The sequence below is a fragment of the Heliangelus exortis genome, chromosome 28 (assembly GCF_036169615.1).
Source record: "Heliangelus exortis chromosome 28, bHelExo1.hap1, whole genome shotgun sequence".
NCBI lineage: Eukaryota > Metazoa > Chordata > Aves > Apodiformes > Trochilidae > Heliangelus > Heliangelus exortis.
This window is the reverse complement of record NC_092449.1, coordinates 2,955,313-2,970,286: the sequence shown is the minus strand read 5'-3', so window position 1 is coordinate 2,970,286 and position 14,974 is coordinate 2,955,313. Positions and strand designations below refer to the sequence as shown.

The 14,974-nt window shown below is 42.5% G+C and overlaps 1 protein-coding gene across 8 annotated transcripts in view; it reads left to right on the top strand.

Annotated features, from left to right (window-relative positions):
- Positions 1 to 3,227: 3,227 nt before the first annotated feature.
- Positions 3,228 to 14,974, top strand: part of CPAMD8 (C3 and PZP like alpha-2-macroglobulin domain containing 8) — a 47,529-nt gene continuing 35,782 nt past the window's right edge. Inside the window, exons 1-12 of one of the 8 annotated variants that reach the window (XM_071727524.1) lie at positions 3,228 to 3,358; positions 8,954 to 9,105; positions 10,080 to 10,102; positions 10,738 to 10,903; positions 11,049 to 11,101; positions 11,536 to 11,553; positions 12,525 to 12,579; positions 12,715 to 12,828; positions 13,194 to 13,278; positions 13,540 to 13,648; positions 14,047 to 14,274; positions 14,447 to 14,617. In XM_071727524.1, coding sequence (XP_071583625.1) covers positions 3,264 to 3,358; positions 8,954 to 9,105; positions 10,080 to 10,102; positions 10,738 to 10,903; positions 11,049 to 11,101; positions 11,536 to 11,553; positions 12,525 to 12,579; positions 12,715 to 12,828; positions 13,194 to 13,278; positions 13,540 to 13,648; positions 14,047 to 14,274; positions 14,447 to 14,617 — 1,269 coding nt within the window. In that variant the 5' untranslated portion in view covers positions 3,228 to 3,263. Of the gene's footprint in view, positions 3,359 to 6,536; positions 6,748 to 8,953; positions 9,106 to 10,079; positions 10,103 to 10,737; positions 10,904 to 11,048; positions 11,102 to 11,535; positions 11,554 to 11,870; positions 12,002 to 12,524; positions 12,580 to 12,714; positions 12,829 to 13,193; positions 13,279 to 13,539; positions 13,649 to 14,046; positions 14,275 to 14,446; positions 14,618 to 14,974 lie in introns of those variants that run through there. The other 7 variants (XM_071727519.1, XM_071727517.1, XM_071727518.1 and 4 more) reach the window with 7 other exon arrangements.

Here is a 14,974-nt window from a genome sequence, read left to right as displayed (position 1 = left end):
GCCTTCATGTCTGAATATCTCCACTGATCTCCTGGAGAAGCTTTTGTTTCCATCTGGGCTTACCTAGAGCTAATATTCCAGAACATGTGCAGTGATGGACTGACAGGCACTACCCAGTCCCAGTGGCAAGCCAGAAAGTACTGACACCCAAAATGCTGAGGTCAGAAGAGTGTGAATGTGGAGAGAAACCTCAAACTTAACTACTGAGTAAGTGCCTGAGAAATGTGGCAGGTTTTTCCAGTGTTATCTCAAAGACATGCAGTATCCTGTATTTTTCACTCTTTCTGTGATGGTGTTATTTTAAGGTATTCATCTGTTATTTCTTATTTAAAGATGTTTAGATGACCTGTGTGTGCTGCCCCTGTGTGTGCTGCCCCTGTGTGTGCTGCCCCTGTGTGTGCTGCCCCTGTGTGTGCTGCCCCTGTGTGTGCTGCCCCTGAGCTGTGAGTGCTGCACACAGCAGATGATGCTCAGGGCCAGGAACATCAGCTGCACCTTCTCAGTTGGCCACTGGATGGGGAACTTTGCTGAACAGTCAAGTCTTGGGTTAGCTGCAAATCGGCCTGTTAATTTTTGATGACTCGAGATCTGGGTAGAAAGGCTCCTAGGTGATGAATCTGCTGGTCAAACAACTGGTTTTCCTAGGTTTGGATGGTTGTGAGGATGTGTCCTCATGCCTTTAAGCTGCTTATTGTTACTGTGTTATTAAAAGACTCAAAGTTCAGAGGGCTGGTGTTAAAAATGGCAGGGAGATGAAACAAAAATCAGATTTGTTGTGTATCAGTAATTCTGTTTCTGCACAATCACAAGTCGGTATCTTTAGGAGGAGTTCTGGGTGGTAGACATCTCTGCTGGTCTAAAAAATTATTTTTTAGGAAATACTTTTAAATCAAACTCAGCCTTTTCAGTCGAGTGGCTTTTTACTACTGAGATACTATTGTGTGTATCTATCTATCTATCTATGTATAGATAGATACATACCCAGTGTTACTTAAGCAACAGACAGCAATGCAGATTGTTGCTATCAAGCTGTTGGTTCTCTTCCCTGAAGAAGGGTGGTGGGGAAAGCTTTTGCTTGCTGGGTAAAGACTCAGGATGTTGTGGGGCTGTAGTTCATCCCGAGTGCTGCAGGCGGCAGTCGTTATCTGTTCAACAGGCTGAGGGCACAGTGGGAGTCCTGGAGCTAAAGGGCAACTGCTTGTACCGAGCAATAAGGTGCTCCAGGATGTGCACTCGTTGTTTCAGAAGAATCCCGGGCATTGATCTGAGCATTCTGGCCGTTCTTCTCTTTAAATTGAGCACTTGTGTAGCACTTGAGAAGGGTAGAACAAGGGGTAGATGAAGCTGCTCAGCCTCTCCAGGAAAGGGTTTTAAACTGTTCTGACCTGAGGCTTTTACATCTTGATTTTCCTGAGTATTCTTTCAAAGTGGTCCTGGTTTGGCTCTCTGCAGAACAGTTCTGGGCCTCTCCACCTTGAAATACCCCCAGACATTAGATGCTGACACATTTAACACTGTACAAACAACAACAACAAAGAGCTGCAAAATCACTGGAGCAGGAGCTAAACAGATGTGACACCACTTATTTTGTGTTTTCCACTCATTTTCTGACAATGTCACATGCTCTGAATCTGGTTGGAGTTCTAAACAAGTGAAAGGCTCTTTTCATTCAGGTTATCAATATCTTCTTGGGGTTTTTTGTTTAGTTTTTAACTTAGAATTAATTGTGTTCTCCTTTCTGTAACTTTTATCAATGTAGATTTATTTTCTCTCTAAACTTGTGCAGAACCTAGATAATAAGTTCATCTTTTTGGCCAGAAGTTCTTTTTGACCTGTTGCTATCATTAATGTGCACTAAGGTGCTTGGGTTTCTTGGGGCAAAGCTTTTTTTTTTATCTTCCAAAACTGAAAGTAATTGGGAAAAGAACCAGCTACATCCTAGAGCCTGAGTGGGAAGTGAGGAGCACAGAAATAAATTCAAGTGTTTTTCCCCTACAAAATTCTCTTAACTGTCTGAAAAGCAATTGGAAAAGATAATTTGAAGCTAGGTTTGCCCTGCCTGAATTCTGGTATTTCTTGGGGAGCTCTGACCACATTCTCTTCAGTTACATCAGCGTTGCCTGAGTGTTTTGACCACCACCAGCTCAGGAGGGCTGAGTCAAAGCATTTTTTTGCTGTAATTCCTGTGCTCTCTGCCACAGGGTCACCAGGGGTCAGTGTAAGGGAGCATCCCTCTTGCCCATGGCCACTCTGGCAAAGCTGCAGCCCAGGAGAGAGACTCGAGGCCCATTTGTCCTTCACCACCCCCCCCTAAGCCTACAATTCTTTGTTCACATTAGCTTCAAATGGAGCTGATTCTCTGTCCATCAGCAGCAAGTAAGCAGCTCACGACCCCAGCAGATGTTTCTGCATTTTAGGCTAATGAGAAGTTATTGGATTACTGCAGTCTTCCCTGCTTCAGAGTAAATACCACTGTGTTGGAGATCCGGAAACTCACACTGAATATGATAAACAAACTGCTGGCTGGGCTATGATTGCCAGGGCATGAAAAGAGTTCCACAGCAGTAGAGGATCTAACAGCTCTGAAATGCACCACTGAGCCACACCAATTAAGAGCATTTCCAGTGATTATGTGAGCATTCCTGTCCAACTCACAGAAATGATTTATTTTTAGGTTGTTCCGCTGCATTTGTGTGTGTGGTCTGTAAAGCAAGCACGAGGATTGAGGAGGAGGAGGAGGAGGTTTACAGAGTGCTTTCAAATGCCTCTGATCAGTTTTTTGCAAAATACTTTTGTGATGAAGTACATGCAAGATGTATGGAGTTTCCTGCTATTTCAAGATCTTAAATTTCATATATTAGGGAAGCAAACACCCTTTGCTCATTAAGACATAATTCATTTTTGGTTGCTATAGAAAATGTGTGTGTGGAGATGGCTTGTAGATTATCAAAAGTTAATTCCTTGTTTTAGTATCTATTGCAAAAGGGAGAGTGGGAAGTTAAACACCTGATGGAACAGCAGAGTTCTCAAGACTACTAAACAAAAAGTTATTTTGTCTGTGGCATTTAATCCTTTCAGCAGTTGAGTAATTAAAATATTACACTACTATGACAGATAAGCTTCTCTTGTAGTTGATTAATAAGCACTTTTATAGAGTTATCTGCTAATTATAATCTATACCATCCTGCTTTATGCTACTCAGATTACATTCTTATTTTGTATGTGCTCTTTAATGATTCTTGCCTTGTAATTTTATTCTAGATATGGTTGTTATTACCAAGAGACAGGATCTCTTCTTTCTTCCACTCTGTATCTGGACTGCTGTAGTTCCTGTAAAAGTAAATTCTCCTCATTGCTGGTAAGCTTTACAGCAGTATGGCAAAGCCAGGGGCCACTTGGTTTGCAGTTATCAGTTTCTATATCAAATATCTGTGTTTGGCTAACAGAAAATCTGTTGCAGGAACACAAAGGGAGAACAAAACTGGGAGTTAAAGAAATGGGCGTGGGTTTTTTACCATTAATACTGTAAAAATGAACTAAGACCTTCTTCTTGTCTGGTGGTATTTAATGACTGACACCAACATTTTCTTGCTGGGAATAGGGGACAAATGATTCTGGCTTCCCTGAAGCTGGTGAATTGTCTGTTGTTTTTCATCCACCTTCTGCTGAAAGCTGGTGTGTAAACAAATTAATGCAAAACTAACTAATTCATAGCCTTGATTTTACTGCAACATCTGTGCACAACTTGTGTATTCTCAAAAATTTTAAATAAGTGGGTATTATCTCTTGTGCCTTTAGGCCTGGTCATCTGTGTGGTAAGTTAGTGATTATGCTGCAGCAATTAAGAAGGGCTACTTATAAATGGCATCATCCTATCACTTGATTCTTGTGAGTAGTCTTACTAATTTGAATTTTGCAGTTGAGGGGGAAAAAAGCAAATGGGGCACAGCTGAGAGTAGCAGTACTTGAGAGCCAGTATTTCTTAGAGTTCAGTGTTAAAAGTGTTTTTTGACTGATAATCTTAACATTGCACATTATTTACTAGGTGGGTGGGAAATGGCCAGGGGAGCTTCTTTCTCCTGCAGGTTAATGATGAGGATGTAGAAGCAGCCAGGATGCAAATCAGATCTTATCAGGACCAATATAGGTGTATTCACACCTCCTTCTATTAACTAGAGTCCCTCCCTCACCTTTCTGACACACCAGTCCAGCTCTACCAATCCCCACACACACTTCCAACTTGGACAAGTTCCTGAGATTCCTAAAATGTCACGAGGAGCAGAATTACGTTTTTTGTAAACGAAATAAAAATCTGAGCTATGCACAGTGCAAGGGGGTGGGTGAATATGGCCCATAGATCTGCCTGATGAATAGTTTTTATACATAAGCAGTTCTTACAGAACTTCCTTTAAACTCCTAACTGTTACCAGATGTGGATTGCAGGCTGCTGCTGGAATTCCAACACCTGTTGCATCACACTGAATAGGATTCATTTTGGCAGGCACAGAAAATTCCATTTCCGTAACTAAATAGTTTGAAATGATATCTAAAGCCTCCTTTTTTTCATTTTTTTTCCTTTCAGACCAACCTGATTCTAGCTTTATTTACAGGCTTGCACATACTCCCATAATTAGAAGATGGGTTGCAGTCTTCAGAGACTGCAATTGCCTGATGTTTCTTGTAGTCAGTAAATATCAAAAAGAAGCTCCTCAACTTGGAAGAAATACCTCCTTTTAAGAAAGCTGACAATGTTTTAAAAGGGCTGTACTCCACATAATGCTAATTTCTAGCTGGGATTTCTGAAATGCAGAAATGTACTGGTTTGTGTTATGCTGAAGATGATGGAGCTCCATTTTTGGAGTGTGCTCTACTGCATTCATCAATTAATTGCTGAGGGATGTTGCTTCTGTGAAGTCCATAAGATGTGGATGGATGTTTAGTGGCACTTGGTGGTGTATTTTTGGTGTGAGTCCCTAAGGGAACATTTGTATGTCTACTCTGTAAAGAGGTCATTAAGTGTAGTGATAATTATTTTATCAAAATCATGTTGTTTCACCCCAGACATACCAGATCTCTGCAGGACTGTTACCAAAATCACTGGGTTTTCTTGGTGAGGTATTGTGTATCTGTTATGGGCTTCTATACCATGAGAACAGCAGAAGTGCTTAATTTTAATTTTTTGTCTCCTAATTGTCTTCACTCAGATGATTCCAGGATGCTTTTCAGTATTGCAGACAGGAAAGTATTGAGATGTGTAGAGTTCTGTGGCTGTATCTGAGAAAATGATCATGTTGAAAAAGAATTTGCAATTAGCAGATTTTGCTTCATCTTTGCATGTTCCAGGTGGTCTCAGAAAACCAATTTCCCACTTTAATGTGCTTTTTTTTATAAAGTTGTTTCTCTTAAAGCTGGGCTGGTTTGCTTGGGAAAAAAAACCTCTGTGGTTCTAGAGTTTGAATAAGCTGAAGGAGAATGCAGCAGCAAGGAAAAATCCACTCTTAATTTTAGATAAAGCAGTTATTTCTAGTTAAGTTGCAAAGGCCAAGACAGGGCCTTTGCTCAACCGTCAAGTTGATTTTTTGATACAAATCTGTAGTTCTGCTAATTTCTGGGCTCTGTGTTGGTGATTTTTAGTAGGACGAACTGAGGTTCAAACAATGGAGCTAACCTAGAAAAAAAATAGATTTTTTTTTTTTTTTTTCTTCCATTTTCGTAGTAGTTTACCTTAAGCCAGGTGTGTGGTGCAGAGGGCAGAATATGCTTCCAATTACCTACGTTTAGGGTTTTCATTAATTCCTGGGAAGAGAATTCAGCTCCAGAGCACATCTGGGATCCTGGCTCGAGTGGGTTGTCTCCAGCAAGGGTTGGAGAAATCGTTTGTTGGTATCTGTATGCAGCATTTAATCCATCACTGAAACATGGCATTTATTCTGTTGCTTGGAATCCCTGTTTTTTACTTCAATTATTTCTTTTCCCTGATTTGTGGGAGCTCTTGCCTGCACTCTCTTCTCCAGACTGATGTAGTGAGAGCTCCCCCTCCTGTCTCCAGCCTCTGGATCCAGGGGCTGGGACAGAGAGGGATGGAGATGGAGAGATTAGGGCCTGGGGATGGAGGAGGATTGGGCAGCATCAACCCCGGCGCTGGGTTTTTGGGGTGGAAAGCAGTTCTTCGGGTAGCACAAAGGCTCAGTCCGTGGGACCTCGCCCTGCTCCAAGCTGATGGCACCTTTAGGGACCCTTAGGTCTGCCTGAGGCTCCCCCGCTCCCTCGGGGAGCTCCGGGGCAGGTGAGCTCCGGGGCAGAGAGGAGCCGGTGCCCGAGCCGCCGGGCTGGGCTGCGGGTGCTGCAGAAGGGATGGAGGCGGTGAGGAAGAGGTGTCCGGAACCGGGCGGCCCACCCGAGGGCAGGCGGGGAGCCGGGGCCCGGTCCACGCTGTCGGGAGCAGGCGGGGAGCCGCAGACAAAGAGCCGGGGCCGGAGCCGAGCGGGCACCGGGGCCTGGAGGGGGCGGCCCGGGGGCGGGGACGCGGCGGGGGCGGCGGCCAAAGGCACCGGGGAGCCGAGCCCGGGAGCGGGGCGGCGGGGGGAGCTCCGGCTGAGCTGCCCGGGAACAAAAGGCTCCTGCTGCCCGCCCAGAGAGCCCTGGCCTGGGGCTGCTCAGCACCATGTCCCGCGGGGAGCCCGGCTGTGTCTGGGGGGTCCTGCTGACCCTCTGCAGCCTGAGCGCAGCTCAGCCCCGGGAGAGGCAGTAAGTACCGGGAGGAGGTCGCGGAACCTCACCGGGAATGGGGGGGAAGGAGGGAGGGCGATGAGGGAACGAAGCCCTCTGCTCTGCGAGGGGCGCCGGGGGTCTCTGCACAAAGCCTGGGAGGTCCCCGGGGGGGCTGGGGTCGGGAGGCGAGCTGCGGCGGGTCCCCGGCCAGCGGCACGTCTGGACTCGCCGGTGCAAAAGTGCATAGCAGAGGGAAAGGGGGGGGAAAGAGAAAAAAGAAAAGCCTCCTTAGAAATACCTGCCTCTAGCTCCTCCAGCCAGCGGCTGCAAAGCTTTTATCTGCGAACAATTATTTAAGGAATCCGGGGTGTTGAGCAGAGGCTGCTGCTGTGCTCGGGATGGTTGAAGGTAACGTTGGCTGCTCCCGAAGAGCATGTGAAAGAATTCTTGTGGGGAAAATCCTCCGGGGAGAAACATTTCACTGCGGGGGAAGTTCTCTGGCTTTTAGAAATTGAATCCGCAGCTCGTTTCAGTGTGTTTAGGTTAACTTTGATTAAGGTTTGCTTTGTTCTTTATCCCTAGATTACTGTAGCCCATCAACATGAATAGCTGCATTAAATGAGTGCTGTGGAGAACTTATTTTCACTTGCTTACTAGAAAATATTTCAGGTCCTGCCAAGTTTTGGTATAACCTGACAGAGCTGTTAGTCAAATGTGCTTAGAGGATCTGTCCAGTTGCTGTCAAGTTAACTGTTTAGTTGCCAAGTTAAACATTTGAATATTAAAATGTCGTTTATTAAGTGATTTAAATAGCTGTATCAAGGGACTGATACTTCAGAAAGTGTTGCAGCATTTCAGAACAATGTGAGTACATGTGCTTCACATATGGCACTCCAGTGCTGTGCTTATGTGACAGTTTGAATCATTCTGGATGCAGATGGTACTTTCTCCTTCTGCAACTTGATCAGCTATGTCTCCCTTACCAAGAATTTGCAGGCTACACACTAACTTTTTATTGTTATTTATTATTGTTCTGATGAATTTTCAAACCTGGCAACCATAAGGTTTTGAATCTGCAAGTATCCCGTGCAATTTAACTCGAATGCCACAGAGATCTCAACTTCCTTTGGGGGGTAATGGGATCTCCATGGCAATGAGGCCTGCTGAGAGAGAAACGTGGGGTTGGAATTTGATAAAAGATGACTTGGGGGCTGTAAAACACCCTCATCCTCATCCCAAAGTGACAATTAATCATGAGCTGAAGCAACCTCATGGAACTGTAGAAAGGCATGGGCTGAGAAATTTGGCTTCAAGAGTCATCTGAGGAATTGCCTTGGTTAAAAAAAAAAAAAAAAAAAAAAAAAGGTAAAAATCCTTTTGGGTAGGAAAAAACCCCAGAAAGGTGTGTCCTGAAGAGAGTATGTGTTGCTTCCAGCCCAATGCATCAAAGAGCTCAGAGTTTGTAATGTTTTTAGTTGACAAGTTCATGGCACAGTGCCATTCAGCACAGAGGAGTGGCACAGATTCCATTCAGAAACACAAGGATTGTAGTATGTATGGGAGGTCGTCTCAGGTGGCTCTAAAACTGTGTGTGTGCCTGCTGCTAAAATAATCCCTTTTTGCTGGGAATTCCTTTTTAAGCTTGCAGGATATAGCTCTTTCAACAAAAAAAAAACCTGAGAGTTTGAACCTAACCTTGGTAACTGCAGTTTCTGGCCAGCTTCTCTATAAATTGGAAGTTTAGCTGTGTTGCACCAAGTTGAACTGTGAAAGCAGAGCCATGAAAAACAACTGAGGTAAAAATGTCAGAAGTATCTGAACTGTTTCAAAAACAAAGCATCATCTACAAAACTCTACTGGAGGTTCAGGTACCTCCTTATTCTTTCATGAACTTCAGACTTCTTATGAATAGCCAGTTGTATATTCAGTTTTATATATAATATATGAATATTTGTCAATCTGTAGGCAATAAGCATTCATATCACTGACTTTATTTAAATCCTAAGGATTTCTTAGCCACATAGGCTCTGTTTCTTTGGGCATTCTCTCTTCATTTGCTGCATTTGGGATACAGGTCTAGAATGCTGGTGCTCACAAATGTCACCCTATGGGGGCAAATTCAGGGAACCTGTGTTACAGAGTAGTCTGTTCTTTTCCCTTTGATATACATAAAGTGGCTTACAAATACAGACCACTCTCTTGTTGCTGTTCTTGACCTCCCACTTCCACTTCTTTTCCTCAGGGGTTATTTGATTGCAGCACCTTCTGTTTTCCGAGCTGGTGTTGAGGAAGCTATAAGTGTAACCATCTTTAACTCTGTCAAGGAGACAACAGTCCAGATTCAGTTAGTAGTCAAAGGAGAAACTGTGTCACGAGGCCATGGATCAGTTCTGGGTAAGTTCCTGCAATTCTTGAGAACTGGTTTAGAAGCTGAGGTGCTGTGGGAGCACATCAGGATCTCTTGGAGAATTGCTTTAGATGAGAATGGAACTGGAACCAAACCAGAGAGCTGGAAATGTGGTGTCCCTGTCTTCAGGACTAAGTATTGTTCAGAGAGGTGGTAATACTTGTGCAGCTGGATAAGTCTTTGAAATGCCAGGCAGATAGCTTTGTCCTGTGTGTAAAGACAGGAAGTGTTTTGATTGTGTCCAACTTAATACAGAATGAATTTACATTAGTTAAAATGAAGTCCAGTAGCACTGCTCCACCACTGCTAGTAGAGGTGTAAGCTGTAATGTAGACAAGGCTCAGGCAATCAGGCTCTTTAGCCATCATGTTTTAACTGTTTGTAAAAACTGAGAGTTATATGAAAGCCATTGCCTTTCTTGGAACAGATTGTCTCTGGTTTTATCCTCCCCTTATTGTCTTTGAAATTGACTGACAATTGCTAAGTAATTCAAAGGGAGTGATGCTTACACATGTGGACAACATATGCTAAAGAGAAATCTTAGGTATGGCTGTATCCAGCATCTATCAAAATAGATTCTATGAACATTTGTTTTGAGAAGTATTCAAGTCCCAAAAGAGGCCAAGTCCTTTCTACAGCAAAATACTTCTGGAAGTAGAGGATGCCCTGTGTGGAACCTCAACCTTGGTGGTTCCTCCAACCATAGAGTGCTTTGCAGTTTGCCCTGGGAAAAAATTGTAAATAGATAGGTATTGAATTTGTTTTTGAAACCTTCATCAGGTCCCATTTGCCTTGCAGATTCTTTTATCCAGTGTAGGAAAACTACTTCAGGAGAAATCATAAGGAAGGGTATTGCTGTTAGCAGTTCTGTGACATGGTCTCTCCTTCCATGCCACTGCAAATGTCTAAAATATTAGTACTGTAGCTTGGGGAGAATAACTCTCTCTTTCTCTCTTTTTAGATAAAGGAACAATTAAACTGAAGGTGAGTGTCAATTATTTTAAGATGTGGTGAAAGCATGAAACGTTTGCCTTCAACCATATGTTTTATTTGAAGTCTAACTCACTGTTGAGTAAAGTCTGCAGTGAAAGTCTGCATTTTTTTTCCCACTCAAATCATGACCTTTTATCATAATGTTTTTGTATTATTAGATTTTTTTACTTTGTAATTTTTAGCTTGTCATTCTCAACCAGCTGCTCAGAGAAATGACAGGCTTTTTTCAATGTGCAAGTAAGCATATTCTGGTTTTGTGGTATTGGTGTGCTTGAGTTTTTTTCCCCTCTGTTAGTAGAGCCCTGTCTTCTAGAGCATGCCTTGTTTCCCCATGTAACACACCTTCTCTAGTGAAAGCTGCACATGTAGATCAAATACCACTTTGCTTGAGTAGTAAAGAAAGTGAAGAAGAGAATTTCCTGCTGTGTTTTTAGCATGACTTTGCTTTCTTTGAAGTTTCTACGTTGTAAAAGATTTAGTATGGTCTTCATATTCTTTTTATTACTAACTGTAGCTACACCAAAATGCAGCAGGTGGCTGCTCTTTGCTCACTTCAGTGCCAGATATGTTTCCCAGAAAGCTCAAAGGCTTTTCTGCATCTCCCTCACCTCCTGGTCTGTTTCCAGGTGCCTTCAGGACTCCGTGGACAAGCACATCTGAAAGTCTGGGGCAACAGGCACCTAGCAGAGGAAGGCTTCATTTTTCACAACTATACCACAGTAACCATTGATAGCAAAGGATCATCAGTGTTCATCCAGACTGATAAACCTGTCTATAAACCCAAGCAGAAAGGTAAAGTGACCTTGGAGAACTTGCCAGATGCTAGGGATGCTTTCAAACAAAGCTTTTTTTATTTTCAAAGGTAGATTGTAGGATGAGAGAACTCTGTTCAGTGTCAGTTGTGATGACCAATACATTTCCTCTTTTCCTTTTCCAGTGCTGATAAACCTCTTTATGGTGACTTCTGACTTGAGACCAGTCAATGACAGGGTAAAGAAAACTCTTTTCTTTCACATTTTAAAGTATAAGCAATACTTGGCACCTTGTATTTTATCCTATTCTACATGTCTGCAGAAATATAATAGGATTTTGTAGTAATTTTAGGTATATCTTGTGGTTGCTTGTTGTTATTTATAATGTAGTTTTTTTCATTTGGTCACATTACTACTGAATAAGAATCCACACTTTTGCAGTGCTAGCAAATGCAGAGTAACTATGCCAAAGCAGTTAGAAGGATTTTTCAGACACCTCCACTCTGACTAGATAATGCACAGAGTGAATGCATGTATGTTTCTCAGGCTACTCTTACCAGAGAAGAGGTGTTTAAACTTTGTTACTTTGTGCACCATACCTTGCTTATGTTTGTTCAGCAGTTCAGCACAAGAAGGAGAAAAATAGCTTCTTTTTTTTTTCTTTCCTTTCAGATTGAAGCTTATGTGGTGGTGAGTATCTCTCTGCCAGTCATCTTGCACGTGCTCTGGAGAGGCACAAGGTTCTTGTAGCTTTAAGAGGAACAAATCACACCTCTGTACCTTCTCAAATCCATTATGCTCATTCCCAGCTGTAACCTATGCCATTATCTCTACCCCTGTGTCTTTAACTGATCTTTGTGTCTTGCTTTTTTGTTATCACCAACAAATATCTGTTTTCCAGTTGCAGAAATCCATTCCCATTATTCAGCCTGGGAAGAATTGGCTAGTTTCACTGGGGTTTATAAATGTGACAGTCCCACTCAATTTCTCCCTTCTTTTCAATGCAGACACACTCCTATCCTTCATCTGCCTGGGCTGATATAGCAGGGCCAATCTCATCTCTGCACCCAAACATTATGATAGTGGACAATAGAAATTCATGGCAAGGAAAGGGTGCTCCTGTCTTCTTCCTTATGAGGTGAATGAGAGGTTCCTTCTGTGTCTAGTCTTTTTTTTTTTTTTTTCTTTAAACCATGAATTTTCTTTAGCAGAAGAATTCTCCCTCTTTCCTTGTTTGCATTCAGTCACAGACTTAATGCTGAGAAAAACAGCAAGACTAATTTCATCTGACTTTGTCAGCTAAAAATTGCCCTGCTAATTGTACAGCTCCATCTGGGGACAGAAGGGAAGGGTCTTCAGAGGCCAGTTCATTCCATCCAAAACCAGAGTCTTAAGAGAGGTGGAAGATGTGCCCCTTGACATTGCTTGTCTGCACTGCCTATAGAAGCAGTGTCCTTAAATGAACACTAAATTATAGAAAGGAAATCCACTCCTGGTAAAGTATCTTCAGAAAAGTTTCAACAGATGTTAGTTTCATTGGAGCTGTTAGTGAGGTGTGTGTGTGTGTTAAAAAATGAAGTTCTTTGTTGCAAACTGTGCTAAATATCTTAGTGATTACTCATTTTCACTGTGATGTTTCTCATTTTTAAACCACTGTGCAGGATCCTCGGGGGTCTCGTATGATTGAGTGGAGCAATTTGAAGCCATTTTGTTGTGGTAAGCTTCAGATTATTTTATCTCAATGTATTGTTAATTTGCCTTTGCTTCTGCTGATACTGAGTTGTGCTCAGTAAGCCTTGATGAGGGCTGATGAGTGGCACAGTGCTGACAGTGTGCTGTTTCCTTCTTCAGGTATTGTAAATATGACTTTTCCTTTGTCTGATCAGCCAGTGTTTGGTGAATGGCTCATCTTTGCTGAAATGCAGGGGCACACCTACAACAAATCCTTTGAAGTTCAGAAATATGGTGAGTTGTATCCAGATCAGCTCAGACTCTACCCCCAAGTGCATTTGGAAGAACACAGAATTATGAACATGAAGAGCAGTTTTGAATTGAAGTGAAGCACCAGAGAAATAATGCATTTAAAATCTCATGAAGAAAAATTCTTCAGAAGCTGTTGCTAATCACAGACATTCACTAAAGTCACTTTGCCAAGGTTTTTCTTGGTTTGCCACTTTTATTGATTCTCTGCTGAGTGCTGTCCTGCCTAATGTTAGCTACACTGCCCTTATCTGACCCTGAGCAGTGATATTGTCACTGCTGGGTGTTTGCTATACTGGAACAATAAGACCTCCTTGAAAAGATGTTTGTTTGGTTTCTTTTCATTGTAGTATTGCCAAAGTTTGAGCTGCTGATTGACCCCCCTCGCTACATTCGTGACCTTTCACTGTGTGAAAAAGGAACTGTCCATGCCAGGTAGGACCATGTCTCAAATAAAGCTTCATGTGGTACAGCCATGAGATGGTGCAGTCCATGGAGCTTGGATCTCACTTATGGCAGACTTTTCAGATGATTGCTGGTCACCTTAAAATGTTTCCTATGTAAGAGCCTTCATAAAACATATTAATAACAACATGCCTGGAAAACATGATATTTTTTTGGTTTTCTGGTACTCCCCTTGATATAATCAGGCAGATATCAATCTGGAACTTATTAATTATCTTCTTTCCATTTCAGATACACATTTGGCAAACCAGTGACAGGGAAGTTAATTGTCAACATGACAATAAATGGTGTAGGCTACTACAGGCATGAAGTAGGACACCCTGTCCTCAAAACCACCCAGGTGAGGGAGACCATTGAGTCAACTGTGGTAAAAGGCTTGATCTGTAGTCTCTGAAGTTAATAGCACAATTCTATTTTATAATACTGGTGGGAGGTCAGAAAATAAATAATAAATAGGATAATTGTGTCCATGTTAATAAGTTTTTAGAGCATATGGGGCTGAGGGAAAAAGTGAGAATGAGGGACTTGTGACAGAGTTAGCCCAGACTATGGATATGGGAGGAAACAAACTTGGTTTCTTTCCTCCTTCCTTCATCCATTCCCCAGTTAATGCCCTCCACTCCACATCCTTTAAAAATACTGCTACAAACTCCTATCAAGTGCCTCAGATTTGGCTTCTAGACCCCTTTTTGAATGTGAACATAAACTTGTGTTTCCATTCCTCAACACGCTTTGTAGATTGATGGCTCTGCAACTTTTGATGTGTGTGTGAAAGACATGATGCCAGCTGATGTGCCAGAACATTTTCGAGGCACAGTCAATATCTGGGCCACTGTGATCAGCTCTGATGGGAGCAAGCAGGTTACATTTGATGATTCCACTCCAGTTCAGAAACAGCTGATTGATATCAAGTACTCCAAGGATACCAGAAAACAGTTCAAACCTGGGCTGCCTTACAAAGGAAAGGTAAGATTTAAAGTAGAGATGCTGACAAAGTGGCTTGGATAAGATTGTGCTGACCTTATCTCAGGATGTTGCACCATGTTCTGAGGTGTCTTTTCCCCCCTGCTGTTTCTGCTGTTGGCTGGCATTGCCTGCAGTGAAAATCCCCTTGTTCTGTCCATGAAATGCTGTGTAGGTAGAAGTCACTTACCCTGATGGAAGTCCAGCTGACAGAGTCACCATCCGAATTAAAGCTGAACTCACACCAAAGGACAACGTTTATACAAGTGAACTGGTGTCAAGAAATGGGCTGGTGGAGTTTGAAATCCCCTCCATCCCTACAGCTGCCCAATATGTCTGGCTGGAGGTGGGTGAAAGCTCTTTATAGGATTAACAGGCTTTATTGTAACTAATCTTGTCAAACCTGAACTTCATAAATCAGTGTCACAAACAGGAAATCAGTGTCTTTTAGCTTCAACTTCTTGATTCAAATGCACCAGACACTGTTTTATTTCTTGCTGCCACTAGAACTGATGGTGGTAATTATCATGAAAAGATGCTTCTCCAAATCCAGCTTAACAGAGTAACAAGTGGCCACTATTTGGAAATACATATTTGTACAAAGCAAAGTACTGTTTCTTTGTAAAGATGGCAAGAGGCAAACAGATGGAAATATAAAATGGGAGATGGGAATACAGGGGAAGAAGAGAGTACAAATTAGGCT